At 50.5% G+C, this 27648-nt stretch overlaps 1 protein-coding gene across 2 annotated transcripts in view; it reads right to left on the bottom strand.

Annotated features, from left to right (window-relative positions):
• GPD2 (glycerol-3-phosphate dehydrogenase 2) overlaps positions 1-27023 on the bottom strand; it is a 48938-nt gene extending 21915 nt beyond the window's left edge. The window contains exons 1-6 of one of the 2 annotated variants that reach the window (XM_071435537.1): positions 26728-27023; positions 17026-17133; positions 12240-12408; positions 10320-10444; positions 8585-8682; positions 7514-7677 (exon numbers count right to left, since the gene is read on the bottom strand). In XM_071435537.1, the coding sequence (XP_071291638.1) occupies positions 7514-7677; positions 8585-8682; positions 10320-10444; positions 12240-12408; positions 17026-17127 (658 nt within the window). In that variant the 5' untranslated portion in view covers positions 17128-17133; positions 26728-27023. Of the gene's footprint in view, positions 1-7513; positions 7678-8584; positions 8683-10319; positions 10445-12239; positions 12409-17025; positions 17134-17616; positions 17692-26727 lie in introns of those variants that run through there. The other variant, XM_071435538.1, reaches the window with a different exon arrangement.
• Between the last annotated feature and the right edge of the window lie 625 nt (positions 27024-27648).

Here is a 27648-nt window from a genome sequence, read left to right as displayed (position 1 = left end):
ATTTGGTTTATAATTTCTTATTTTTGTGTAATTTGGGAGAATTCTATTTTCACTCCTTAGTAGCAAATGCTGTATTTCTCCACATCCGAACAGACAATGTTTCCGTTGGCACTCACAGGATCCTCCCCCAGAGTGCACACAGTGTACATTCAATTTTATTTTTATCAGAGCTGAGCCCCAGCCAGCAGGGAGTGGTAACAAAGCCCACAGACCAAAGAGATTTGCTTGGGACTGGTTCAGGAGCGTTGTGTGAAAACCAGAGTGTGAATGAGGCACTCTGGCAGTTCTGGTATGTTCTGTCCTGTGTCACTCTGACAACTACCCCATCACACTGATTTTAACAGAGCCCCAGCCAGGCTGGGCATGAGAGGGACCTTAAAGCTCACCTGCCTACAGGTGTGTTCCTTACTGCAGCCCTGCACCAGGTAACTGCAGGCACACAACAAAGCAACACAGGAAACCAAATCCTTTCCTGTTCAAGGTTTTCTCACTGTGTACCCACAAACCTTACCCCAAGCTCACCACACTGAAGGCTGGTGAGTGATGACACAATTATACATGTGCATTAGATATATACAACTGCACTAAGTCACCAAGACTGTCCCTCTCCTGTAATTTTAAGGAAGTGCTTAATTGCACAAGCAGTTTTATTACAAGCATTAAGCAGGAGCCCAGAGCTGTTGTGCATATGGAAAGGGTTAGATCCCAGTTAGGCACGATGAATCAGCTGGAGTGACTCAAAATCGTTCCAGACTTCTCTGAGTGAGAGCTCAGTGAGTTCTCCTCCCCAAACAAGCAGAGTAAGCTCAGGGGGAATGTCCCCTTTGACTCATGAGTCACAAGTCAGAACAATGCCCTCAGACCTGAACTCTGCAGCTCTCAGAATCACAAGAAGCTGAAGTGGAATTTGCTGCCAACTCCCAGACTTTCTAGGCTGTGCAGCACTCATGTCCTTGCTCCTGTCCTGCCCCAGGGGACGCGTTCTGACTCGGCTCCATCAGCTCCGTCCCCCCAGCAGCACGGTGACAGCACTCCTGGCTGTGCCTGCAGCTCCTGCAGGGCACACAGAGCCCAGCCCTGCTGTGCCCTGGCACCCGTGCTGCTGAGGTGAGGCCCAGGCAGGTGGGAAGGATGGTGGACAACTGAACATGCACTGGAAATAACCACACCCCACATTTCAGCTCTTTAACACCTGCCCAAAGTGTGAGCTTTCATGGCAGGGGAAGCCTCCAGCCTTCTTATAGGTAAACTGATCCCAACAGATTCAAACTCAGATTTAACACATCCACTTTAAATATCCCAGTAGTAGTCACCTTCATTTCTGTCCTCCTCCATTTAGGACCAGCTCAGATCACAAGAGCTAAACCTCCTTATTCTCGGAATCACAGAATGATTTGGGTTGGAAGGGACCTTAAAGCTCATCCCATTCCACCTCCCCTACCAGGGACCATTTCCACTATCCCAGCCAACCTGGCTTGGGCACTTCCAGGGGCAGCCACAGCTTCCCTGGGCACCTGTGCCAGGGCATCAACTCCCTCACAGGGAAGGATTTCTCCCTGATCTCCCACCTACCCCTGCCCTCTGTCTGTTTAAAGCCAATGCCCCTGTTCTACTATGATTTATTCCAAATTCTGCAGTTACAAACAAAGCAAGAGGCAAGCAAGAGGCAGAAAACCTATCAAATGTTTTCACAGAAGAAATCCCAATATCCTTCAAATGTCTGTCTGATCGCGTCTGCTGCCAAGTTACAGCACAGGAGCTAAAACTCCTACTGAAACTAAGATCCCAGAAAGCAAAAATAAGCCACAATATCCACCACATCCCGTGACAGACAAAATTTGGAATTCTGGCTCTGTGTGACTGCTTTATAATTATGTTGTTTCCCACTTCTTTTGTATCAGCCTTCAACTTGTCACTACACTGTGACTGCCGTGTCAGTGGCAGGAAAAGCACCGTGTTAAAATGAAACTAAACATTGTCACTGTCAGTTTATGGAAACAGCGCTAAAATGTCACCGTGAGCGCCTGTCACGGCGGGGCCGCCGCGGCCGTGCCACCGCGCCAGGCAGGCACCGTGATGTCACCACAGCTCGCTGTGTCCCCACTGCCACCAACGGCTCCCAGGGGAAAATCCCGTCAGGGCGAGCTCCCACTGGGGCCAGGCTGCGCTGGTTTCTAGCTCCCAACAAAGCTGTGATGGCTGCGTCAGCCACCGTGCGCTGAGCTGAGCCAGCTGCTGCTGTGCCGTGCAGGACAGCCCACCTGGGAACCACAGTGGCCAGAGGGAGAGGGAGGGAGTGCCTGGAGGGACCCAGTGCCCTGCCACAGTGCAGAGAGCAGCCCTGCTCCCACACATCACAGAGCCCACAGCAGCGAGGCTGGAACACACCTTCCAGACCACCCAGCACTGCCATAATCTCCCCACAACCATGGCCCAAGGGCCACATCCAGATGGCTCCTGCACGCTGCCAGGGATGGGGACTCCACCACCTCCACAGACAACTTACTACAATGCCTGACCACTCCTGCAGTGAGAAGTTATTTCTAACATTATTCTGATGCTCTCCTGGGCAGCATGAGGCCGGTTCCTCTGCTCCTGTCCCTTGTTCCCTGGGACCAGTGAGGTGGGCAGGGATCCCATCGCCCACTGCCCCTCCCAAGGACGCGTCCCACGGGGAGCAGCGCACCTGGCACCCCACTGCAGCTCCCACAAACAGCCCCTGGCTCACAGCAGAGCTCCATCCCTTGCCCTGAAAGCCACGACACACCGGGGACCACGCAGATGTTTGTGCCACGATGAACAAGTAACGGCGTCTTGTTCAGGAATAATCTTAAATCTTTTTGGTAACACGATCTGAAGAATTATTCCCCGTTCACTTCTTAAGGGACACAAACCCCATCCTTTGCTTATACAAGCATTAAAAAAAGAAAAGAGAGAGGCCCTGAATTCACCAGAATATTCATCATTTCCAACCTTAAACCCAGAGCGTACAAACAGATGAATCCGGCAAGTCAGAAAGCAAAGCCAATTTAATCTGTGGCTCCCCTGAGGTAAATGTAGCTCACAGTCCTGCCCCCACCCCAACCTCAGCCATAATCCCTGCTTCCTGGAGGTAAGAAAGCACTGGAGTGAGGAAAATTCTGCAGCAGGATATAATGATCCAAAATGACAGGGACAATAATGACAATGAATTTCATGTCTCCCAGTCATGAGCTGGGGATGCTTGACTGGGCTGACTCACACGATTAAATTGTTACAGGTACAGCAGGAGACGCAGTTATCATCCGGTGCTTTTGGGAAGGCGCCTGGGGCAGCGGGCAGGCAGCGCCCTTCTGTCGGGAGCAAAGGGCTCCTCCTGCAGCCACGCGGCTGCGCCCGCACCTCCGACAGAGGCAAAACTGGGTTAAACATGCAGCTGGTGCAGGCCATTGATTTTATCCCTTCTGAAAATGATAAAAGGGCCCTGGCGGGGAAAGCGCGGCAGGACCGGAGCGGCGAGGCACGGCGTGTGCCGGAGGGAGCTGGGCAGCTCTGGGAGCTGGGGCTGCCTGTCCGTGCCAGCTCCAGCTCCAGCACGGTCCAGAGCTCTGTGCTGGGCTCTGCACCCCTGGGAGCTGGTCCTTCCTGTCTGTGCTCCAGAGCTCTGTGCTGGGCTCCCTGCACCCCTGAGAGCTGGGGCTGCCTGTCCGTGCCAGCTCCAGAATGGTCCAGAGCTCTGTGCTGGGCTCTGCACCCCTGGGAGCTGGTCCTTCCTGTCTGTGCTCCAGAGCTCTGTACTGGGCTCCCTGCACCCCTGGGAGCTGGGGCTGCCTGTCTGTGCTCCAGAGCTCTGTGCTGGGCTCTCAGCCCCTTCCCAGCTCCAGACCCCACAGAATTTCAGGGGTAGCTCTGAGATGCAGAATGCCCTGGCACACAACAGGCTATGGACACACCGAGTGAATCCCAGCTACACCATGACTGGCGTGCCTGCAAGGCTTCTCTCTCTCCCATCCAGCCTCAGGCTGGAAACACCAGGAAATACGAGCAGCTGCGTGTTTAAATTCACCTATGGAAAGTCTGTTCAGTGACAAACTGTCAGAGTTTTTATATCCAGGGAAGGAAAACAGCCACAGAGTTGTCTGTAATACCCCTATTACAGCTCAACATCTCCAAATATCCATTTGTCAAACATGAATTATAAAGCTATAACATTTCATAATTCAGGACACACTCAAATCCTAGGAAAAATAGCTACAAGAGCCCAAATAAAAAAAAGCATTTATTCCATTTTTGACAGCTTAATGAATGCCCTACTCTTTTGCATTGATTTTTGTGTGTGTGTCTGTGTGTGCACGTGTGCCTGGGAAGGATTTCTCAGGGGGTTTGCTGTAAACAGGGAAAGCGAAATCCTCTGCCAAGGCTTTTTCTACTTTTAAATAACCTCCATATTAAAATGTTTCAGCAGAGAATGCATGCAAAACTACTGAGAATGCAAGAAGCAAAAACTGACTACTTGCATCCCAGTAAACATACTGGAGATTTGTAGAACAAGACATCAAACAATCCCATACCTCCATGTGGCAAGAGAGTCCCAGACACAGCATATTTTAATTTCTTCTTCCAGGAAATAACAGCAAATTCAGAAAGCACTGTCAGCAGAGCCCTAGAATCTAAAATTCAGGATTGATTCCAGAACACAGATTTTCCTTACACACCTAAGGGCTCTTGCAAGGCAAAATATATTAAAGAAGCCTGCAAGCACCTAGAGACAGAAAAATAATGTATCATGAAGAGAACCGTGCCACTTGGAATTGCTGAACACTTTACATTGACACACTCTGGCCAGCTGGATCCCTGCTTTAATGGTTTTCCTAGTTCTTACCATAATGAACTCTATATAATTTAAATGGAGATTAATTCTTCCATTTAGAGTGCTTTGGAACAATCCTGCCCGAGATCCTGAGCTCAGCCCAGCCTCTCCCTGCGCCTCCTCTCCAGTTCTCCCGCAGCCCCTAAGTGGATCTGACAGATCCCTGCTCAGATAGCAGCCGCCTTCTCCCCCCAAAATGTTGCCTTTTTGCTATTCAGGAGTATCCTAATACCAACAAATGCTAAATGCAGTCTGACATGTCCCCCTAAGAAACAAACTTGTAAGTTGTGGCTTCAAAGCAAACCTTGAATAAATAGGACACATTGTGTACACCCCGGCTAACATCCAACATATGCTTTGGCTTCCCGATGCTCAGGCAGAGCAAGAATAGCCTCTGGACAAGGCTGTGATTTGCTCTTGCTGGTACTTCCAACGTTTATGATGTACCATTTCTTTGTGCCTGTATAAACAATGTAGAGGATGTAATGAAGACGACCCCGGCGCGGTTGGGAACGCAGCGTCCCCATGAATTATGGATGGCTGGAGGTGCCAGCGGCCCCACAGGGCCCACACGAACACAGGCACCCCTGGCAGGGCTGCAGCACACCCAAATCAACCTGCACACGCCTCTTCCCCTCGCTGCTGGGGATCCACAGCTGTCACCACTAACGGCTCTGTTTGCAACAATTACAGGGACAAGGAGTAAAGGAGAGTGAGGAAATAGGGTAAAACTGCATTTAACTGCACTTACAGTTAAGACATCCTTAAAAGGCCAATTTATCAATTCATCCTTTGGGGGAGAGAGGAGGGATGGACAGAGAAGAGAAAGATATCACCTGCTTTAAGACTTGTATTTTGCTTTGCCATTATTTAATACTCTGTTTTATGACTAATCCTTCTGAAAGGACTAAAACAAGTTTAATTTCATCACCCTCTCCTCTACTTTCAGTTCCATTCCCTCTCCCTTTGTGCTCCATCCCTCTGGATTTAGGGTGTGACAGCACATCATTAAAATTCAAGTACAATAATTTACAAGACCTAAAGGGAGCTTGCTGAAATGCTGTGACTTAAAGCCCATTTCCCGTGGCCAGAGCACAGGTTAATTGATCAGGACAAAGCAGCCCATGTGCCCCAGCCCCACGGGAGCCCACCTGCCCCAGGGGCCACCCCAGAGCAGACTGACACAGGCAGGAGTGAGCTGAAACATGGCCTGTTCCCAACTGAATTAACGCTCCAGCTGGACAGCCCTCATTCTGCACTGGGTGCAGCCTCAGAACACTCACATGTGCATCAGCCACTCACAAATGTCATCCCTGAGTCCTTCAAACCCATCCTACTCTTCAGGGAAACTGAGGTTTGGTGCAGGGTGAGAGCAGGTACAAGCCTGGAGAGCTTTTTAAATTTTAATTCAAAACAGCATTTCTTTACAATTAGCCTAAAATTGAGGATAACTAAGCTGTATCTTAGAGAGAAAGCAAAATAAAGCAAGACAGATTTCTTCTCCCTTTTTTTCTATTTTACTCTTCCTTCCCAATACTGAGTGTGGGTTTGTTTCCCTCTGTTGGGATGGCACTAAACCTCCAGAGACACCTCTCAGTCACTTGGAGCCCTGCCCTGCCTGTGTTTGCCATCAAAGCCCACCTGGCATCTCGATGCTGAATCTTTACATTTACAGCACCGTTTAAAACAATTATTCATGTAAGAAATGTGAAGACCAATTTTAAGGCTACCCTGAAAGATGTATCTTTGGAATGCTGGAGTAGTAAATAGCCACGATCCAGCCAAATTATTTATTTAATCAGAAAAAACTTCACTAGATTATAAATAGATTTCAAGCTATAGTGCTCTTATGAGAAGTGTAATTACAGTTAAGAGAACCACTTCGTTCTTCTGGCAGGCTCCTGGGATCCCTTAAAACAAGCTAAGGAACAGCTCAGGATATGGAAAATATAAACCTGAATTCCCTCTCTGTGTGCTGTGTATGGCAGGTCCTGGTACTGGGTAAAAAACTGCCACATAATCCCACAACAAATTTTGCTACATTTGCATATTTTGTTCTCATTTCCCCCAGACCTTAAAAATAAGATAAAATGCAGCCTCTATCAGTAGCAAAATCAACTAAACACCAAGTCCATCCTTTAAATCCGACCCTCCTCTCAAACAAGAATCTGCACATACATATTCCCACACATATATATGAAATTTTAATTGATTTCCATGTTGCTGGGCTCTGACTGAGACACCTGCAATTAACAACACAAGCTTTAGCCAGAAGCCTCACAAGCCCCACTGGAGTCCAGTGTGTTTCCAGAGCTCTTCCCAGTCCAGAGCCCCTTTGATGAGCAGATGAATTGCTCTAAATGCAGTTCTACAAAGGGAAAAGAACTCCCTTTATAATCCACCTTGTGTGAAGACCTTCTGCTGCCAAAAGGTCAGAAACCACATCTCCACCAGAACGCTTTCACACTGTTCTACACCCAAGAAAAGCCATTGCATTTTCTCCCACATCTAGGAAGTTGCTGCTGTTAAAACACGACTTATCTCCCAAACTGACGATTAAGAGGCAAGCTGCAGAGAGCCAGGGTACAGCCTCCAGGCCCCCACTTGTGTCTGAAGCCCAAAGGCAAAGCCCAGGAGCCCCCAGCAGGCAGAGAGGCCACGCACCGTCGTAGTAGACAATGGCTCCCACCAGCTTGTCCCTGCGCAGCATGGGGAACAGCTCCAGGGCCCGCGTCTTGGTCAGGACATAGCTGCTCTTCAGGCACTGGCTGCCTGCCACCAGGTCATAGAGCTTGATCCCGATCCAGTAGTAGGGCAGCTGCCACCACCTGGGGGAAACAGCACCGGCAAGTGAGAAAAGATACAAATGAAGCGTTTACAAGTGCGTGCACACTCTGGTACTGCAATTCAGAACACCGTGAGCAACACAGAATGTTCTTACAGCAGTTCCACCTTGTTCAGCATTACAAGCTCATGGTAACAAGACAATGTAAATACTCCAGACTTAGCTGCTGTTTGCCACTGTTTTCAACTGAGCTACTCCCTGCAGTGAGTCAAGCATGTTCAAGGATTTATTTGCTCTAAAATCAGGATCTAAACGGGGCTGTTGTGCCTCTGTGTGAGATACTGGAGCTGGGTGTGCAAGCTGAGAGGATTCCCCCAAGGCATGGTCTAAGGTCTCCTGCACAAACAGGACCACAATATATGCAGGCAGCCACTGACCTACTCAAGCTCCAGCTCTTACAAGCCCCTCAGACTAGGACAGGAATAATAAAAACAGGAATGATCTTAATAAAATTAAGTTCCTTCAGCAAAACCTCCCAGCTCTAAGCAGCCTGTTCCAGTGAGTAACTGCTCTTACAGGCTGAAAACCCAACCCAAAGCACTGAGTGCCTTCCTCAGAGGAGGAGGAATCTGTTCTGTGCACACCCAACTGCCCTGTGCCCACAGGGACTGAACAGCACTGTGCTGGGAACACTGGGGGGGACAAGGGTGCACTGAGAGAACAGCAAATACATCCTGGCAATGAGAGCTCTTTGCAGCTGTCCCTGCTGGGGTGCTGGAAGGGCTGCACTCCAGGACGTGTCCCCCAAAGCAGTGACTGCTGGGCACACGAGAACTTTGTGCTTCTGTAGCCCAGCAACTTCCCCCAGGACAGCTTTAAGAAACCCCTCCCAGGCCAGGGTTTGCTTGTGAGAAGCCAAGGTAAAGGAGAGAAGGCACAGCAGAGCTTACTTGTAGATGGGGAGCATGATGGGCAGCGCACCTGAGAGGTGGGGCGCGCTCTGCAGCAGGTGTGCACGCTCCTCCAGAGCCTCCTTCACCATCCTGTACTGCAAAACACCAGCCAGGGTCAGTGCCACAGCACCCACCCTCCTCCAGAGCCTCCTTCACCATCCTGCACTGCAAAACACCAGCCAGGGTCAGTGCCACCCTCCTCCAGAGCCTCCTTCACCATCCTGCACTGCCAAACACCAGCCAGGGTCAGTGCCACAGCATCCACCCTCCTCCAGAGCCTCCCTCACCATCCTGCACTGCCAAACAGCAGCCAGGGTCAGTGCCACCCTCCTCCAGCCCTCCCTCACCATCCTGCACTGCAAACACCAGCCAGGGTCAGTGCCACAGCACCCACCCTCCATCAGAGCCTCCCTCACCATCCTGTACTGCAAAACACCAGCCAGGGTCAGTGCCACCCTCCTCCAGCCCTCCCTCACCATCCCGCACTGCCAAACAGCAGCCAGGGTCAGTGCCACCCTCCTCCAGCCCTCCCTCACCATCCTGCACTGCCAAACAGCAGCCAGGGTCAGTGCCACCCTCCTCCAGCCCTCCCTCACCATCCTGCACTGCCAAACACCAGCCAGGGTCAGTGCCACAGCACCCACCCTCCTCCAGCCCTCCCTCACCATCCTGCACTGCAAAACACCAGCCAGGGTTGGTGCCACAGCAGCCAGCCCTGGCACTAGGGCAAACACTCAATAACAGACTTTATCCAAATATCAACACCTCCCACCATTGTCACTGGGCTTTCTCGCTGCAATCTGCTGAGAAACGCAAAGGTTAAGGGAAAGGATCCCCAGTAAAATAAAGCTTTGGTAGTTTCATCTTGGTGTTTTGGCAGCACAACTGCATAATTTTTCATTTGAACATAAACTCAACAAGCCACGTTGCCCTAAGAAGGGGCAGGAGGCACAGGACTGATAACACAGCACAGCTCCACGCCACTTCCCACAGCTCAGTCCCATCTGAACTCCAAGCTGCAAATGCAGAAGGGTTCTTCTCCAAACCAGTCAATGTCCAGTTGTTCTTTGGCAGAAAAGGGGGGTTTCTCTGTGTGGATAACTGCAGGGTTTGGATATTTCCCCTGAAAAGTCACCATTCCTGCAGCAGCATTTCAACCACTAAAACATACTTTGAGAGGCTCCAATGGAAAGACAATGTGATTCCTCAAAACAGGAATATCAGGCTTCCACCCACACAAGAATGCACAAAAGCATTTATAAACTCTCACTCATTTACCATATTTTCTTTCCCCATGCCAAAATAAATCACTCATTTACCATCTTTTATTCCCTTATTCCAAAATAAGTCGCTCATTTACGATATTCTTCCCCCATTCCAAACTAAATCACTCATTTACCATCTTTTCTCTCCCCATTCCAGAACAGGACAGCCACTCCTCCCCCCAGTTCATGACACTGCCTGTCTCTTTTAATTTTATTTTATTTCAAGCTCTTTTTGTTCTGAGATCAGCCCTGTCTCTGCCTGCCTTTCCCAAAACCCACAGCCTGCAAGGCCTAGCAGTGACACTGCCCATCAAAGCTCCCTCAGAGAAGACACTTCCCATGCACAGTGGCTGTGGAACACAACCCTGGAATCCAGCACTGAAAAGCTCAAAAGGACACTCAGCTCTGACTGGGACAGTGAAGTGTCTACCAGCAATTCTTGCTGAACAACCAGCACAAAAAATTACCTGCTCGAAATCCAACTTCATGATGGCCTTCTGGAGGTACCTCACCCCACCATGGATCAATTTAGTGCTCCTGCTGCTGGTCCCCGATGAGAAATCATCTCTTTCTAGAAGGGCTGTTTTTAGTCCTGTGTTACCAGAAAACCAAATTAACTTCTTAAATTACACAATTTGTATGTAATTCATTAAAGACACTTCTCTAGGGTAGAGACAATCACAAGAAAAATTACTCTGTACATGGATAAATTTGTATTCAAAGTGTAGTGCACTGTCTATATTGTAATGAAAAATTTTAGCCTTCTTCCTGAGGGAAAAGTCAAAGCAGAACTTAAACAGCAGCACATTAAAAGCTGGGTATTTCACAATGGAAAGGCATTACTGCACATTACGGGGGCACGCTCCCCAGGGAAATGACAGCTTGGATGCATGGCAGGAACAGAGGGGCTCCATGGACGCTTTTAACCCTTTGCAGCAGGGAGCTCTAAACCTCTTCAGCAACCATTTAAGTGGCATTCCAGAGAGGGAGACAACTGGCAGCTCTGCTTACTTGGAGTTTGCCTCAGAGGTGCCCGCCTGGAATTCTGACAAACACAGGCAACAGCCTGATCAGCCTCAACCACTGAATCCCTGGGGCTGGAAAAGGCCTCCAGGACCACTGAGTCCAGCTCCAGCCCCTCCAAGTCCTTTTGTCATGAGGGACCCAGAACTGGACACAGCACTCGAGGGCCCTCAGCAGTACAAACACTGAGATTTTAACATCTACTGCTGTCCCAAAACTTTTATGTGCTTAAAAAAATCTAATTATTACTGGTAACTTAGAAAGATCAGAGCAATTTATTTTTGTCGAATGTGACTGAAGATTAATGGACACAATCAGAAATAATTTGGTGAAGATTTATCAAACACACGAAAAGCAAAATTTGTTGTTAAGCGAAGCAAACAGGATAAAAGAGCAAGTTCCATGAATGAACAGCAACGAGACACAACTCATTAACCAAATGCCTGTGAATATTTCACACCTCAGAAACCTACTGATATAACCAGTACACCCAAGAAAAGGATAAACAGAGATTAACTGTAATAATTTCTGTCTGCTTTACAACTGCATTTTCTGCCAAAGCACAGCAGAGGCAGAAGTGAGAAGATCTTTGTCCCATGTTATTAAATATAACAACCAGGCTGGAGTTTGGACTTATCTCCCTGTGCTCAGTCCCTACTGCTTCATCCATTTCCTATTACCACACCTGCTGGATGAGCGTTTCCCAGCTCAAACTGAAAGGCTCTCCTGGGGTTTTGCCTCTGTTTCTGAGGTACAGGACCAGGTTAGAGAGCCTGAGAACTTCAGGGCTCCCTGCTCTGGCCAGGTCCCCAGAGGTGGGGAGACTGTGCTCTATGACCTTGTGCTGGTGTTCCCAGGGGTCCCAGGGTGAGGGGAGAGACGAGGATCTGACTCCATGGTTCACAAGGCTGATTGATTATTTTATGATATATGTTATATTAAAACTATACTAAAAGGATGGAAGAAAGGATTTCATCAGAAGGCTGGCTAAGAATAGAATAGGAAAGAATGATAACAAAGCTTCTGTCTCGGACAGAGAGTCTGAGCCAGCTGGGCTGTGACTGGCCATGAATTAGAAACAACCACATGAGCCCAATCCCAGATGCACCTGTTGCATCCCACAGCTGCAGATAACCATTGGGTACATTTTGTTCCTGAGGCCTCTCAGCTTCTCAGGACAAAAAATCCTAAAGAAAGGATTCTTCAGAAAATATCATAGCTACGTGACCTTCCTCAGGGTCCTTCTGAGAGCAGAGCTTTCCCAGCCAGCATAACCAGCCCTGTACCTCTGAGTGCTTCAGAAAAGCCCCTCGGAGAGTCTGCTGCAGCCCCAGAGGAGCGTGCAGGTGAAGCCAGCCCCTCACCTCGGGTGGCCGCATCCAGGGCACAGCCGCAGCCCGTGGCGCCCCCGCCGATGACGAGCACGTCGAACTCGCCGCCGCTCTGCAGGGCCACCAGCTGCTGCTCTCTCGTGGGGAGGTGCTCCTTCCTCGCTGGCACGGCTTCTGCGGCCTGCACCTGCACCAAGGCACCCTGCAAGGTGAACACAGCCCGTGAGGCCCCGGCTGTGCTCTGCACACACACACACACCCACACCCATGGGCACAGACACCCCCAAGGCACAGGCTTTCCTACAACCACACAGCAAAACTCGCTTATTCCCAGCCACTGCCCCCGCTTTTCACAATCGTGTCCTATTAAACACTGAGGAGCAAACAGTACTAAATCCACGAAGGGAAACCACACCTTTACCTCACCTTGCCCACCCCAATGTAACACTGCGCTCAAGTGTTACTACCTGCATTCATTACTTCTAGGAACTCTCAAATGTTACAGGATACTGTTATTATTTTAATAAACACTACAAAGGAAGCATTTTAATAAACAGACACATGGCTGGGCTCTGGACTCTCCACCAAAACATTCACCAGAGCTGAGTGTACATTTCACATCTCATGCAGAGGCATTAATCCAAGCTCAAGTTTAATGAGGTTCAGGAGTGATGGGATTGTCAAACACAGTGCCCTGAAGCACCAAAGAAACTCTAATTTCACCTCCTTTTTGAGAAACTTCTAAACAATGCAGTTTATGTCCTACAGCACGCTAAAATACAACTTTAAAGTGACAAAGCTTAACAAGGTGGCAGTTTCCAGACAAGTTCCCATTTTCCTGGAAGGGCCCTGGGGATCTCTTTGGGCTGCTATTCCCAGAGCCAACGCTGCTGTGTGCAGTGACTGTGGAGAGAAGGGCTGAGGCTCAGCCACCTACCAGGGACCATGGCTCAAGTGGGAAGGGTTTGAGCAGTCTCTGAAGGCTCTCTGCTGTTAACATCAACTTAAACTGAATTCTAAACGTTTCCAGACTTTCTTGAAAATTATAAACACTTTGAACACCAGAAAAACCCATTTAACCCTAATTTAAGACCTAATTTAGGCGCAGTCTCCAGGCCAAATGGCAGACTTAACTATGCAGAATAGCTTCTGCCCAGATCTCCCAGACAGGAAAGAGCAGACTAATAAAAATTCAAGTGACAAACCACAGAAACTCCTTTCCAGCCAAGCACAAAAAGCCTCAGTTCAGATTATATGGTGCATGCAGCCTAAATATTTTTGTTCAAAATTATTTGCTCATTCCTCAGCAGTATCATGATTTAAATGCATTAGTTCTGTGTCCCTCTCTCTGCTATAGAGCTGAAAATAAAATCTAAAAACTAGTAGCCATGACTCAAAGAAGTGCATATTCCAAAGATAATGAATGGGCAGGTTCACCCTGCAATCAGGGATGATACTGACTATAATGCTGACTAAAGGAGCTGATGAAAATCCCTCAGGACAGCAGCAGCCACTGTCACTGCCTGTGTGGTACAATGCAATCCCTGGGGAAGGTGGGGCTGGAGACAGAGTCCTCCATTTCATGCTGAGGATCTAATGAGGTCCTGGAGCTGCTGCAGGGCTGCAGCCCCTCTGCTCTGGGGCCAGGCTGGCAGAGCTGGGAATGTTCCCCTGGAGAAGGGAAGGCTCCAGGCAGAGCTCAGAGCCCCCTCCAGGGCCCGAAGGGGCTCCAGGAGAGCTGGAGAGGGACTGGGGACAAGAAAGAACAAATTAGAGTTGTAAGAAATCCCATCTTTTCCCAAGTGTAATGATCCCTGCAGGATCAGCTCTGTCCCCCAGCCCACGCAGGGCACCCGGAGGCTGCAGTGCCCAGCTGTGCCCAGCTGCAGAGGCAGCAAACTGTGCTCCTTGCCCGGGGCTCACAGGCACAGCAGCCCTCACACAGAGCCCCCAGACACGGCCTGCAGCTGCTGAGGCACTGCTGGGGCTGGGGGGAGGCTGCTGGAAAGATTGGGAGCTTCAAACAAACTCAGCTGCCACGTTACTCTCCTGGCCACAGAACTGTGCCCATCCCCAGGTCCTCCTGCCTCTTGCCCTGCTCTCTCGCCGGCCCTGTCGGCTCCAGCACTGCCATGAAACTTTTATATCCCCAAAGTGCAGTAAAAGCACATAATAGAATCCCAGGAGGGTTTGGGTTGGAAAGGACCTTAAAGGCCACCCTGGCACTGCCAGACAGCAGTGACAAGCAGGAAATTGGGAACACTAAGAACACCCTATCTTGCACGTGTTTTGGCTGATCAAGCTCAGCGACACGTGATCGACTTCCACGAGCTCTGGAGAGGGAAAATTCCCTCCAAATTTACTGTGCAGTACATTTCCTGAGAAACTTCCAATCATGCTACCCAACTTCAGGAAAATAACACCAGAAAAAAGAGATTTGGAGTTCAAGAAATACTGGCATCAGGTGGGTTTGACTCCATGTCTAGGTTTGCTTTTAAACCCATTATTTACAACAAATGGCTCCTAGCAGAGCCCAGAGCAGAGTCCCAGCATCCAGCCCCTGGTATAGCCAGAGTGTGGAGATTAGCCCTGGAATATAAGCAGAGTGATTAGTACCAGGAATTGATATAGATATGATGCATCTTGCTGTCAATTAAATGGGGGAGTGAAGAAAAGCTGCACACAGGGATTCCATCTGCAGTAACATGATTAGTTTGGCAGTGAACAAGTGTGTTTACTGAAATAAGCAATTGCTGTTTATATCTACAATTTCTCAGGCAAGAGTTCCCTGAATGGTTTTGATTACGCTCTTAGTGAGAGGAATTTAGTTTGGCAGTTTGAATTTAATCATCAAGTTATAAAGTGATCTAGTAATCCATAATCCAGTGCTCTCGTTAATTTGCTACTGTAAATCTCCAGGTAGGCTGCAGAGTCAAATTCATCATCCTTACTCATTTAAACAAAAAAATACAGTAATTAGAACTCCCCAAAGCAGGCCCTGATGCATTATCATATTATCACACTGCTGGATTCACCTTGCTGAGCCATTCCTACTGACCAACAGTGTGCTCACACACCAGGAAGAGCAGGGCTGGGAAAGGACAGCAGAATCCTGCAACCCCAAACCAAAGCACTGCCTTTCCCCTCAGTGGTCATGAGGGGAGAGGGCAAGGAAAAGCCAGCAGTGGTCTCCAGCTGAACTTGGCATGGCCAAGAACACCCATCTCACACCTGGCACCAGCCTGTGGAGGCTGATGCATTAAATCAAGGCCCAAAACCAGAATGCAGCAATGCAGCCAGGAAGCAGGAGCATCTGTGTCCAACTCTGTGTCCCCATCAGTGCTGGAAGTGCTGGTGGAGCAGCCAGCAAAGGCTCACTGTGCCACCTGGGCCGTGCAGGTGTCTGAGTGTCTGAGGCCAAATCACAGAATTCCAGAGTGTTTTGGGTGGGAAGGGACCTTAAAGCTCATCCAGTGCCACCCCTGCCATGGGCAGGGACACCTCTCACTGTCCAGGGTGCTCCAAGCCCTGTCCAGCCTGGCCTGAGACACCTCCAGGGATGGGGCCGGGCTAGAATGACAGGAGCTTTAAGGCTCCTTCCAATCCCTGCTGTTCTGGGATTCAGTGATTCAATTCCAGTTGCATAAATGTGACTCAAAATGCCAGCAGATGTGTGTGGACAGAAAAATTAGTTGGGATAAAAGCACAGGTGGTTCTGTGATTTTGACTCCATGGGCATGCTCTGTAAAACTCTGGGGTTTAATCTGTCTCTGGAAGTTCAGAGCAGCCATCCATCCCCAGAAAAAGAGGAACTCCCTGAATTCTGGAGTACTGCAGACAAGATGCAACAAGTGAGCTCTGCAGGTGACTTTTCCCTCCCAACTCCTCTTATTTAGCAGTCCTAAAAGGTGCCATTTCTGACAGTAATGAAGCCAGGCTGTAAAACCCTGGGACAGAGACTCTGGAGAGAACATTACCAGCTTGGAGCAAGGCAGGCAGCCCGATGGGGGCTCACTTGAAATGCTGGGGTTTATTTTCTGCAACAGTATCTGAAGCCATAAGAATCCTGCCTTATCCACTTCCAGCTTGGCTCCCCAGACATGACTCATCTCATTCCCAGCTGCTCCTCCTCCTCCCCATAGAAACAGCCAGAAATGGGATTTAAAGACCATTGTGGACGGGGGGTCATGGTGGCCTTGGCAGTGTTGGGGGAATGGTTGGACTGGGAGTCTCAGAGGAATTAGCAAGTCCATGGTGCAATGGTGAATAAGGGAGCTCAAGAGCACAGCCCCTCCAGCCCTGCTGGGAGGAGCGGATATCCAGGGAAATCTGTTTTCTCCAGCAGCAAGATGCAGTGCACAGACTGACATGGGATGTGCTGCTTTGCTGAGGCAGGGCTGCAGCACCAGCCTGCCCTGCTGGGGGAGCTGACCCTGTCCATGCCCCCTCAGCTGGGGCACAGCCCTGCAGGGACCCAGGGCTGGGCTGTACCCACCAGAGGCAGCAGGAGCCTGCCCTACCCCTGCCTTGGCACACATCCTGTCCCCAGCCCGAGGAAGCCAGCAGGAGCTCGCACCAGCTCTGTGCTGAGCCTGGGATGTTCACAGGTAGTGCTGGTGGTTTCAATTCCAGCCTCTCAGCTTGAAAACACTGTGCAGACAGCACTTTACTTCAGCAGGTCTTCCCACTCCTCCTCCAACTATGTAAAGCCCCCAGTGGCAGCCAAAGGTCATTTTTTAAAACTATTTGTACAAGCCTGACATATGCTGTGACAGATTTTAAGTTCCCTATTTTATCAAAAATCATAATTAATACTTACGTGTTTGTTTCTATGCTGAGAAAATTGAGAGAGGCCAAAAACTGTTGCTATGGCACCTCCTCCAATGAGAGCAGTTCCTTTCACTGCCTTCTGAAATGCCATTTTTTACTGGAAGAAAAGAAGATAAAAATTAATTGGCAGTTTTACCATGTCAGGATCTGGTACACACAGAAGAAACCACTTGAAGAAACTAATAACAATGTTGTGACAAGTTGAAATTTAGGGTAGCAATATCTTAATTAGAGATTTTCACTGCAATATTAGTAACTTCTAAACAAAGTCTAGACAGAGGCAAGCCGGAGCGCTCTGGTGTCTGCTGAGAAAGCTGCAGGATGAAAGAGGATTGAGATCAGAGCAGACAGACACACCCCACAGTGACCCTGAGCGTGACAGGCACTGCCAATGCCACGGAAGGACAGAGCAGGAACAGCCTGTCTGCAGTGACAGTGCCACCAACCCTCACCCCAGCAGCACAGGGACCGGCTGGGCTCCTCGCCACCTCCTGCAGCTGCCTGCCCGTCCCATCACTCACACCCTGCTGCAGCCCTGCTGCCGTGCGGGCAGGAGCTGCCCCAGCCCAGCCCGTCCTACCCGGGTGCAGCAGGAGCGGGGCCCGCAGCGAGCAGCAGCGCACAGGGACGGCACCGAGTGGCACTCTGCACCCAGCTCAGAGGGCTTGAGACCAGCCCTATGTGGGTCAGGCAAGTTCTTAATAGACCCAGTGTTCGGATCCTGAATGACAAATGCGCACGGGGCTGAGCGGAATGTTAAACAGGCCCAGCCCGCCCCGTGCTCCCGGAGCACGCCAGGGACAGCATCCCTCCCACCTGGGGACCAGCACCAGGGCTCCCCGGGACACCCTGGCCTGGCCACACTCCCCAGCAGTCCCCAGACACTGATTCAGCACCACCAAGGCTCAAAGCAGGGGCAGACCGTGTGTGCAGCCCTGCACCAGCACCGCAGCACCAGCGCTCTCACCAGGCATGGGGAGCGGCCCTGGGCCAGCAGCAGGGAGCCAGCTCCCCATGGCAGACATGGAAACATGTTCCCAGGCTGGAATGCCTCAAAGGAAGGAATTCCTGGTTGGGAGGGTGGCACAGGTGCCCAGAGCAGCTGGGGCTGCCCCTGGATCCCTGGCAGTGCCCCAGTCCAGGTTGGACACTGGGGCTATGTAAAGCCCCACCTTCCCCTGGGACAGTGGAAGGTGTCCCTGCCCACGGAATGAGAGCAGTTCTGAAGTCCCTCCCAAGCCAAAGCTTGACCTCATTCCCTGAGCACTTTGCCTGCAGCACACTGAGCATGGGGGAAATTCCCCACACAATTTCTGGGGCAGGCATTTGATGCAGAGCTGCTGAGTGTACAAACTGTGTAAGGGATCGTGTACGGAAGGCCAAGACTTGCAGCTTCCCACAAGTTTTTCCAAAGAGGGACATTTATGCTCTTGGAGACTCCCACCATGACTGCCTTTCCCATATCACATTTTCCATTTACTTCTCACTATGGCTGCAAAAAAAAGATCAGCTTCATCTTTCCTTTGAGCCATGACAGGGAGTGAAAGAGAAAAGAGACAGACAAACCCCAGCAAAGAAAGCTCCTGGGAGGGAATTTACTGTGGAGGTCTGGCCTTAAACACTACAGCACTCCATAACACACAACAACACCTTAAACACTCCATAAAAACAGAGAGGAAGACTATGGACAGTCACTAAGTTGGATCACAAGGTGGAATGCAGGAGAGCACAGGAATTGGAAGAGCAGCAGGAACATCCAGGAGAGCACAGGAGCTGAAGAGCAGCTGGAACATCCAGGAGAGCACAGGAGGAGAGCAGAGGAGCTGAAGAGCAGCTGGAACATCCAGGAGAGCACAGGAGCTGAAGAGCAGCTGGAACATCCAGGAGAGCACAGGAGCTGAAGAGCAGCTGGGACATTCCCGTGGCCATCCCCACACTGAAGGAGCTCAGGTGTCACTCCCACTGCCTGCAGCCACGCACACAGATGGTGACAGGAGCACTGCACACCCCAGGCAGCACTGCAGGACACTCAGCTGTGCCCGAGGCTGCCAGGAGGCAGGAATGACAGCTCTGCTGCCCAAGGAAGGCTGGTGGCAGTACTGGAGTACCTCCACAGCCCTCGTGCAGCAGCAAAGGAGCGTCTCTGAGAGCCTGGAGCCCTCCAAGCGCCTGTGCCAGAACACAACAATGCAGGGAGCTGAAAAGGAACAAATCAGCATCTTCCAGGGAGCCATGTCACACATCTGCAGAGATGCTGGCTTGCAGGAGGACAAAGGGAAGCATGCCCTTTCCATGCTGTATGAGCTCAGGAGGAAGGGTGAGGCTGAAGCACAATCCCTGCTCAGAACCAGGGTTCCTGCAGGCACAGACACCCCTCAGCCCTGCTTCTCATCCCCTGGCTTGGACCTCTCCTGGGACTTCATTTGGGACACCAGGGACACACCAGCCAGCTACAGCATTCCTTTCCATGGGATTTGCACAAGGTACACTAACCACTGACTGAGAGGCTCAGTGATTGTCACCTGAGCCCAGCCAGGTCCAGCTGTTCCAGCTGAAGGGACATTAGACATGCCACAGCGCACAGCTTTCCCACTTTCATCCTGCAGGTAGCATCTCTAACACCCAGAAAGGCACTCGATGGCCCTCTGCAAGAGGATTTCTGGCCTCAGGGCTCCCCACTCCTTGCCTGGCCCCGGGGCGTGTTGCATTAGCTCTCCTCAGAGCCGGGAGCCGATTACAGGCAATTCTCCCTGAAGGAGAAGGAACTCTCCCAGCAGACCGGCTGCTCAAATTGCCACATCAATCTTGCTCACCATCCCTAAGAGGAGCTTATCCAGGAGAGAAAGGAAAATAGGGCTTAGCATAAGCCACTCTAGCACAAAGGCAGACAGGCATTCCAGCCAGACGGCGCTTTTACACCTGGAACAGCTCAATTGCATCCCGGCAAACACGAGCCTCATTCCTGAGGATGTGTTTGGATGAGGCTGGGTGAGCTCAGGGCACTGCAGGTGGGCAGGGCCCGGGCACTGCTGGCACCAGGCTGCTCCAGGCTCTGCCAGGGCACGGCTCAGCTCTGGCTGTTCCCAAAGGAACGGCTCTGCAGGCAGCAAGTGGCTCACAAGGTCTCCTCTGGAAAGGAAGATGACCTGAACGCTGCCTGGTGGCCACAAGCCACAGGCAAAGGAGAGGCTCTGGTCAGACACTGGGTTTTTGCCCCAGCTCTGTCCCACATGGCTGAGGAAGGCTGCTGCCAGCTTTGGGCAGGATCCACCCCAGTGCAGATGAAAGGGGAAGGAATGCAGCCCGTGTGGTCCCCACAGGCTGCACCAGGGAAGAGCCCACGCTCACAAACCCCTCCTCTGCTGGGAGCAGGTACTGAAACCTGCCTCTCTTCCAAGCTGAGATCAATAGCTTGTGACAGAAATGGGATTTTACTTTAATGAAAATTATAATAGCAACCAGCATGAGAAGCGCTACAGTCAGAAATGTCATCTTTCCATCACGCAAATATTCTGAATCACCTTTAAAATTGGCTCAGAGTGTTTCAGTGCTGTCAGTGCCATCTGACACACTAAATCTGCATGTTAAGCCTTACCCTTGATTTCAATAGAAGCCATAAATGGCACCTTTGGACCCATGGCCTCACCTGGAGGGTGGGCTGAGGTCCCTGACAGGCTCTAGAACAAGCTGTGGCAGGAGCAGGAGCCCTTGGCTGGCGTGGGAAGAGCCAGGAGCACGTCACAGGGAGTAGCTACTGCATAGAGTGATCTGTCCAAGGAGTTCAATATCCCCAGGGAACAGTTCCCAGGAACAGCTGAGCACTGGTGAAGATTCAGAGGGACGTGAGCTCAAACTGCTATTAAAGGATTCATGATAAGAAGAAACAGGCTTTAAACTTGAAAGGACACAAAGGGGCGGGGAGAGCAGTCTACAGAAAATGGAAACTACACAAAAGATTTATCAGCACAAGTTCCTGCTTTCAATTTCCAAAAGTTAATACAAACCCTAGTCACAGTAGGAAGTCCTTGGTGCATTCCTTAACCATCAGTCACACTCACTTGGACTACAGCAACATGGAATAGCCACTTCCAGAGGAGTCTCCCACTCCAGACCCAGGCTGGTGACCAGCTCCTGCCTTGGTGAGGTCCCCAGGTGACCCTCCCCAGGTATCAGACCCTGGACCTGCTGTGTCAAAGGCAAGGGCTCCACTTCAGCAGTCAACGCACTCCTGACACTGCTTCAACCCCAAAAAAGCCCTACAAGGCACCACTCACAGCCTGGGTTTCAAAGAAGAGATTTCAACAGCCATCCTCAGCAGATGCCTCTGCACAGCACATCCCACACGGCAGACCTCTGTCACCTGCAGCCCTCAGCAGGCTGGCACAGCTCCTGGGAGGGACTTGCCTTCCTCCTTCCCGTAATGCCCGGCCCAGCCAGCTGCCAGACCATTGCCTGGATGTTCTTGGGACTTGTGCAACCCACTCCCACCCGAGGCAGCAGGCGGCTGAAAGGGGAGCGCCACAACCGCCAGGTACAGGCTGGATACGAGCAGCTCATGGCCAAGGCCTGGGGAAAGAATGAAAGGAATGAGGGAAGGGGAATGGCAGGGAGCTCAGCCCCGGGGCCAGGAGGATGGAGCAGGATGGGTACTGCAGCAGAAGCAGAGGCACAGATGGATGGAGGCTGCAGAGCTGCACCGCAGCAGCGTGAGCCGCCCCGCGCTGCCATCAGACAGGCTCTGAGACACCCCGGGAGGAGAAACCCAATCTGTTATGTTGGATACCCGTGTGCCTTACGAGGCCATTACCATGGAATCCGGGCGCTTCGCATTCCATTGCAAATGAACACGTCTAATAAAGTGAGTCACTCCATGCAAGGCTTAAAAATAGAAAACTTATAATCATCTCCACTATGGTTTGCATAACCTGCCATTGGCGCAGGAGCATTGTCTAATTCCTTCCTTCCCAAAGCTCCTCAGGTGAGTTTGGGACGATGAGAGGCGCAGACTGATGTCCCTCTGGGCTGAGCTGAGTCCTGCCCCTCCAAAGAGCTGCAGTCCCACCCTCAGCTGCCTGCAACCCAGCTCTCATCCCTCTCGAAGGACTATTCATAAGGTGGCCACGGTGGCCCAGCAGCAAGGCCAGGGTTAAGCTCTGACTGGGGCACTTTCAGCCTTTAAAGCCCTACTGGTCTGTTACCCGCAGTTTCAGGGTGTGTCAATGCAGGAAGCGGCCAACTAACCAGAAAAGGGGATGTAACCAGAAAAGAGCCCAATTAGCACCCTGTTAAGCAGGTCATCTAGCAAGCTGTCTCTCGTGTGCCTTTGAGAGGCCGGGAGTGGTTAATGTTACATGGGATGTCAGGCCAGAGCAACTGAAGTAGCTGGAAAGGAACTGATTAAAGCTTAACCCAAGCCAAGCTGGAGATGCTTCCCCTGCAGGGCAGATCTCTGGTGGGAACAACCCAACACACCCCAAGGAAGGGCTCCAGAGGGTCCCACCAGGGCTGACACAGCACGGACACGTCCACTCTCCAGAGCCTGCCCTGGAACCTCCCCGGTCACTCTGGGCTCTCAAACACAAGGCAGGCACTGCAATTAAAGTCATTATCCAAGACCACCTCTCCAGCCAAGCACAGGAGCACAACCTGCGATATCCACCCAGCTCACAGAGTCACCCCACAGCCATGGAACATCCTGCATGCAGGATTTAAACCCCCAACCCCCCCGTGCCATAAGTGGAAGCCAAGCAGCACTTCACCATATGGGGAAAGTCCTTCCCACGCTCCAGCACAGGCAACCAGCTCGGCTCCCATGCCCAAAAGTGGCTGTGGCACTTGTCAGGCACAAAAATAAAGGAGAAACAGAGCAGAAAATAGGTATCCTATCCTCATTCCTCCTCTTGGTCCTACTGCTTCCAACTGCTTCATCTGCCTTCTGCACCCAGACACCAAGATATTCCCACCCTGCTTTAGAGGATGGAACCACTGCTGTGAACTCTGTCCCACAAGGAACAAACCGTTTTAGCTCCTCTTTCGAATGTCTAGTGTCGAGTGTTTCGATTTTAGCCTAACCACTTCTTTTTCTGCTGCTTCATTACCCTCCCACTTACAGATGATAAGGGGAAAAGTCCTCTGTGTAAATCCCTCTTGGAATTTCAATAGCAATAGTCTTGCCACAGACAGTAGCATGTCTCTGGCAACGAGGCAACACTGCAGACAGGGATGGCTGTAATCCCAAGAACTGTATCTAAGGACTAACAGGAATACAAAGAAACTCCAATCTCAACAGGTACTTTGAGCTTTCCCAGCATACACACATCACAATGTATTTATCAAGTTCTAGATGAAAGTATTTCAATTCCCTCCTGTCCCATGGGAAGCCTGGTCCCCAGCCTGACCACTGACTAATGTGTGCAGGATGTTTTCCACACTTTTGTGTTCTTGTGCCAATATTGTTTTAGCTTAAACTTCTCAGATAGTCACTCTTGCTTTCACTGCTGGTGGGGGTTAATATCAGCCATCAACCAGGCACACAATACAATGACTGTGAGCCAATTACTGCCACTAGAAAGAAACGCACTTGTCAGATACAGTTAATTTATAGCTGTTTCCCTTTTTTTATATAACCTTCATTCCCCTCATTTTTAATGCGGATATTGGAACAGACAGTCTGCCAGTTCAACTTGCTCCCAATGCTGGCACCTTACCCATGCTCTTCCTTCCACTCCCTGGCCAAAGACTCAAGGAGCAGGGGTTAGAAAACAAGGTGTTTCGCTTTTTACAAGACTGGACATATACCTGCACACACAATCAGGAACCTGCTCAAAAAATAGCTGCTAACTAGGTGAACACTTAGGCGTGGCAAGGAAGTAGCCTAATTTTATATCCTGGGATACAGACTGAGACCTGATAGCACATGCAAATCTAATCCTGGAGGAGGGGCCTGTGTTCAGAATCACTCTGAAATCAGAACCAACGCTTCATTTGAGAAGCTTTGCAAAGCAAATAAAAACAACCCAGTCCAAGACTTTGGACTCCATCCACAGGATCTGGCTGTGATTCGGGGTGAGTTCACCTGGAAACCCCTGGAGACAGAGCTACACGCTGGCTCGGGAACCTGGCCCAGAGAGACCCTTTTAGTGATATGGAATGTTTCCAAAATCAATACTGTGATGTTGTGGAAGAGCTCTGATTACAAACCGTCTGTTCCTTACGTAACAAAAGCTATTTCCTAAAGTGAAGCTTTTTGGAAGAAATAGGCTGCATCTACATTAGAGCTAATTAGTGGAGCCCTAGAGCCCAACAGCTGCTGCAAACAGCTCTGTGGTCTCTGTGCTCTGCAGTGTTTACCCCAAGTGGCTCCAGTGACCCACAAGCACCCACAGAGCAGTGGAAGTGCAGGAATCCTTCCTTCCTTAAAGGGTGATCTACTTCTGTCCCACTTACTTCAGCTTTCTTTTCCCACCCTTTAATTTTTATTGCACAGAATCCCCAGAAATACTGAAGCTGGGAAATCCCTCCAGGATCATGGAGTCCCAGCTGTGCCCATGCCCACCCTGTCCCCAGCCCAGAGCCCTGAGTGCCACCTCCAGCCCATAAAAAGGCAAAATAACTCCCCAGGCCCCATTTGCCAGCACACAAACAAGCACCAGCACAAGGAAGATGTTGCCTAACTGAGCTACTTGCAAATGCCAAGCCCTGTTTTGAAACCATCAGCTACAAGTGGAAGGTGAAAGTCACAACTGCAGACTGACAGCAGAAAACCCACATTTCTTTCAAATGTTTGCTAAAGCCTGCAGAGACTCGTGTGGAGACAAAGCAGGCAGCAGCAAGGAACCTGCAGGAGCTGTCCTTTGGAAAACTGCTCTGCATGAATGGCCTCTGCACTGACCACATCCTGCCAGCTTCCTCAATTCCTGTCGGGGACAGCCAGCAGGTAGAAATGGATCTCTAGAGAAAATACTACATTATGCAGCAAGGTCCAGCTCACAACCTTGTTATTATTACTGTGCTCCTGTGCACACACATAATTAAGCAAAACAAAGTGTAAATCCATATACATGCACAACCAAAATAAGGCTACCAATTAGATACAAGGGGTGCGAATCATTTTTTATGCACACTTGTGTCTACCCAAAACTTCCATCCAACTTTAGACTAAGTAAGCTCCTAATGCCTAATGTTAAAATGAATAATATTCTGGCTATTGCTATTGAAGGGGCAATACTGGACTTTGCTTTACATATTAACACAGACAGATCCTGAACTATCAGACCAAGTATTTACTGGCTAATCAGTCACTGCCCATCACTGAAAATTCCTGAAGAACTGTAACCAAGAATAAGCAAGGAAAAGAAAAGAAGGAAAGGAGCAGGGAAGAGAAGAAAATGCAAATCCTTTGGAGGAGAGCCCCTGCTTCCCAGCAGGTGAAAGGAGCTGCTCTCAGCACACCTGTACTACCTGTTCACCAGAGTACATCAAGGAGGAAGTAAATGTGGCTGCTTTGGAGCCCAAGCTCTCCACACACACATTTACATCTTTTCCTATAGAATCAGGCTTACAAACATTCACTGACTGCTTAAAAGAGGTAAAAACTCAGAGAAGTTTAGGACACCAAGCAATGGTCCCACGAGTACGTTCAGCGGAAGTAATAAGTTACTTTCATTTTACAAAGTTCAGTGTAATTACAGCTGTGCTATTTCTTACCAAGAATTTTGGGGCTTTTTTATAATGGGAGATATTATTTCTGTCAGCTCCAGCCAAGAAAAAAAAATATAGTTAATGAGCTCTGCAACCTCCTTATTTATTATATATGGATACCTACAGGCACACAGCAGCTGTCCTGATAGGGAGACACTAAGGCTGGACCTCTTGTTGTGGGACATTCTTAGGGATGACCCACACACAGGACAGCTGCCAGGGGCTCAGCACCACTTCTGTAAAACTGCCACACTCTCCTTTTTTTTTTTTTTTTTGGTTTTTTTTTTTTTGTTTTTTTTTGGTTTTTTTTGTTTTTTTTTTTTTGTTTTTTTTTTTTTTTTTTTTGGTTTTGGTTTTGGTTTTTGGTTTTTTTTTTTTCCCGTCCAAAAGCTTAAATAAAACAGGGGGAGAAGGCTGAGAGCACTTGGTAGTGAAAGCTGCTGTATAAGATCATACAGTCATTGAATGGTGTGGGTTGGAAGGGACCTTTAAAGCCCATCCAGTGCCACCCCTGCCATGGCAGGGACACCTTCCCCTGTCCCAGGTGCTCCCAGCCCCAGTGTCCAGCCTGGCCTTGGGCACTGCCAGGGATCCAGGGGCAGCCCCAGCTGCTCTGGGCACCCTGTGCCAGGGCCTGCCCACCCTCACAGGAAGGATTTCTTCCCAACATCCCATCCACCCGTGCTGTTCTTGAGCCTTCCACAGGGAATGATAAAATCCCAGAATGGTTCGGGTGCGGAGAGACCTTAAAGATGCTCCGGTCCCACCCTGCCATGGCAGGGACACCTTCCCCTGTCCCAGGTGCTCCCAGCCCCAGTGTCCAGCAGGGCAGCATGTGGAGGGCAGGCAGGCAGGATGCGTTTGATACGCGTTCATAATAAAAGCACTGCGGTGTTCAAGGCGCTCCACCCGCGCGTCCGGGCCAGCCCCGCTCCCTCATCCCGCCCGCCGCGGCTCGGACCCCGCTGAGCCGGACCCGAGAGGCACTTACTGCGGAGCGCCGGGAGCCCGCGTCCCTCTGCGGGCTGCTCGCCGGCCGCGGGAGGAGATCAGCGAGGGCGGCTCTCTCCCTGCCCGCCCTCCGCCTGCAGCAGCCAGCCGGGCTCCCCCGAGCTCCGCCTCGAACACCGCCGGCGCCTCCCCGCCCTGCTCCCCGCCCGGGGCCGCGGCTGCCCCGCCAAGGCCGCGGGAGCGCCGCCGCTGCGGCCTGGGCCCGCGGGGAGGGGCCCGCTGCGGCCTCCTCATCCCCGGCCTTGCGTGATGGGGGTCGCCGCCCATGGCGGCCCCTCCCCGGGACCGCGCCCGTGGCGGTACCGGAGGCGGTACCGGAGGCCTGCGGCCCACGCGTGGGGCTCGGCTCCGCCGCCCGCGCAGATGATCGTGGTCTTCAGCTGTCTGGGTGTCATTTCCAGTCAGTAAACAACTGCAAGGATTGGGTTTCGTGAGTTCTGCAAAGTCAGTGATATTCAGTCACTGGGGATGGGTGATGGGAGAGCAGTGTTTATCCCAGGAACATTAGTGCTCTTAAAAGGAGCTAAGATCTTGAGTGGCAGCTGGAATTAGAAGATACTCTGGCTTAGAAGCTGTCAACTGAAGAGAAAGAATTGAAAATAAAAGGGAAAAGACCAGACAATGATTCATTGTTTTCTAAGGATATGGTTTTAAGGTGTGTGGTGTTTGGAGCACAAAGGAAGAATAATTGGGATACAAATAAAATAAAATTTAAAAAAAAAAAGGATTAATATGCTTTTTCTGGCAAATCATTTCATCATGACCCAACACACAAATTCTGGATGTATATGCCTACCCCATATATGTGTTCCAAGATGGCACTAGATGTTGTTTCATCCATCTCTAACAAATAGTTGTTAGAGCTAGGAGAATCCCCTTTCTTCCCACCCCTCAAAGTGGT

Source organism: Agelaius tricolor, unplaced genomic scaffold, assembly GCF_023055355.1.
Source record: "Agelaius tricolor isolate 1412-34295 unplaced genomic scaffold, bAgeTri1.0.p SCAF_10, whole genome shotgun sequence".
Classification (NCBI taxonomy): Eukaryota; Metazoa; Chordata; class Aves; order Passeriformes; family Icteridae; genus Agelaius; species Agelaius tricolor.
This window is presented reverse-complemented; position numbering and strand designations above follow the sequence as displayed.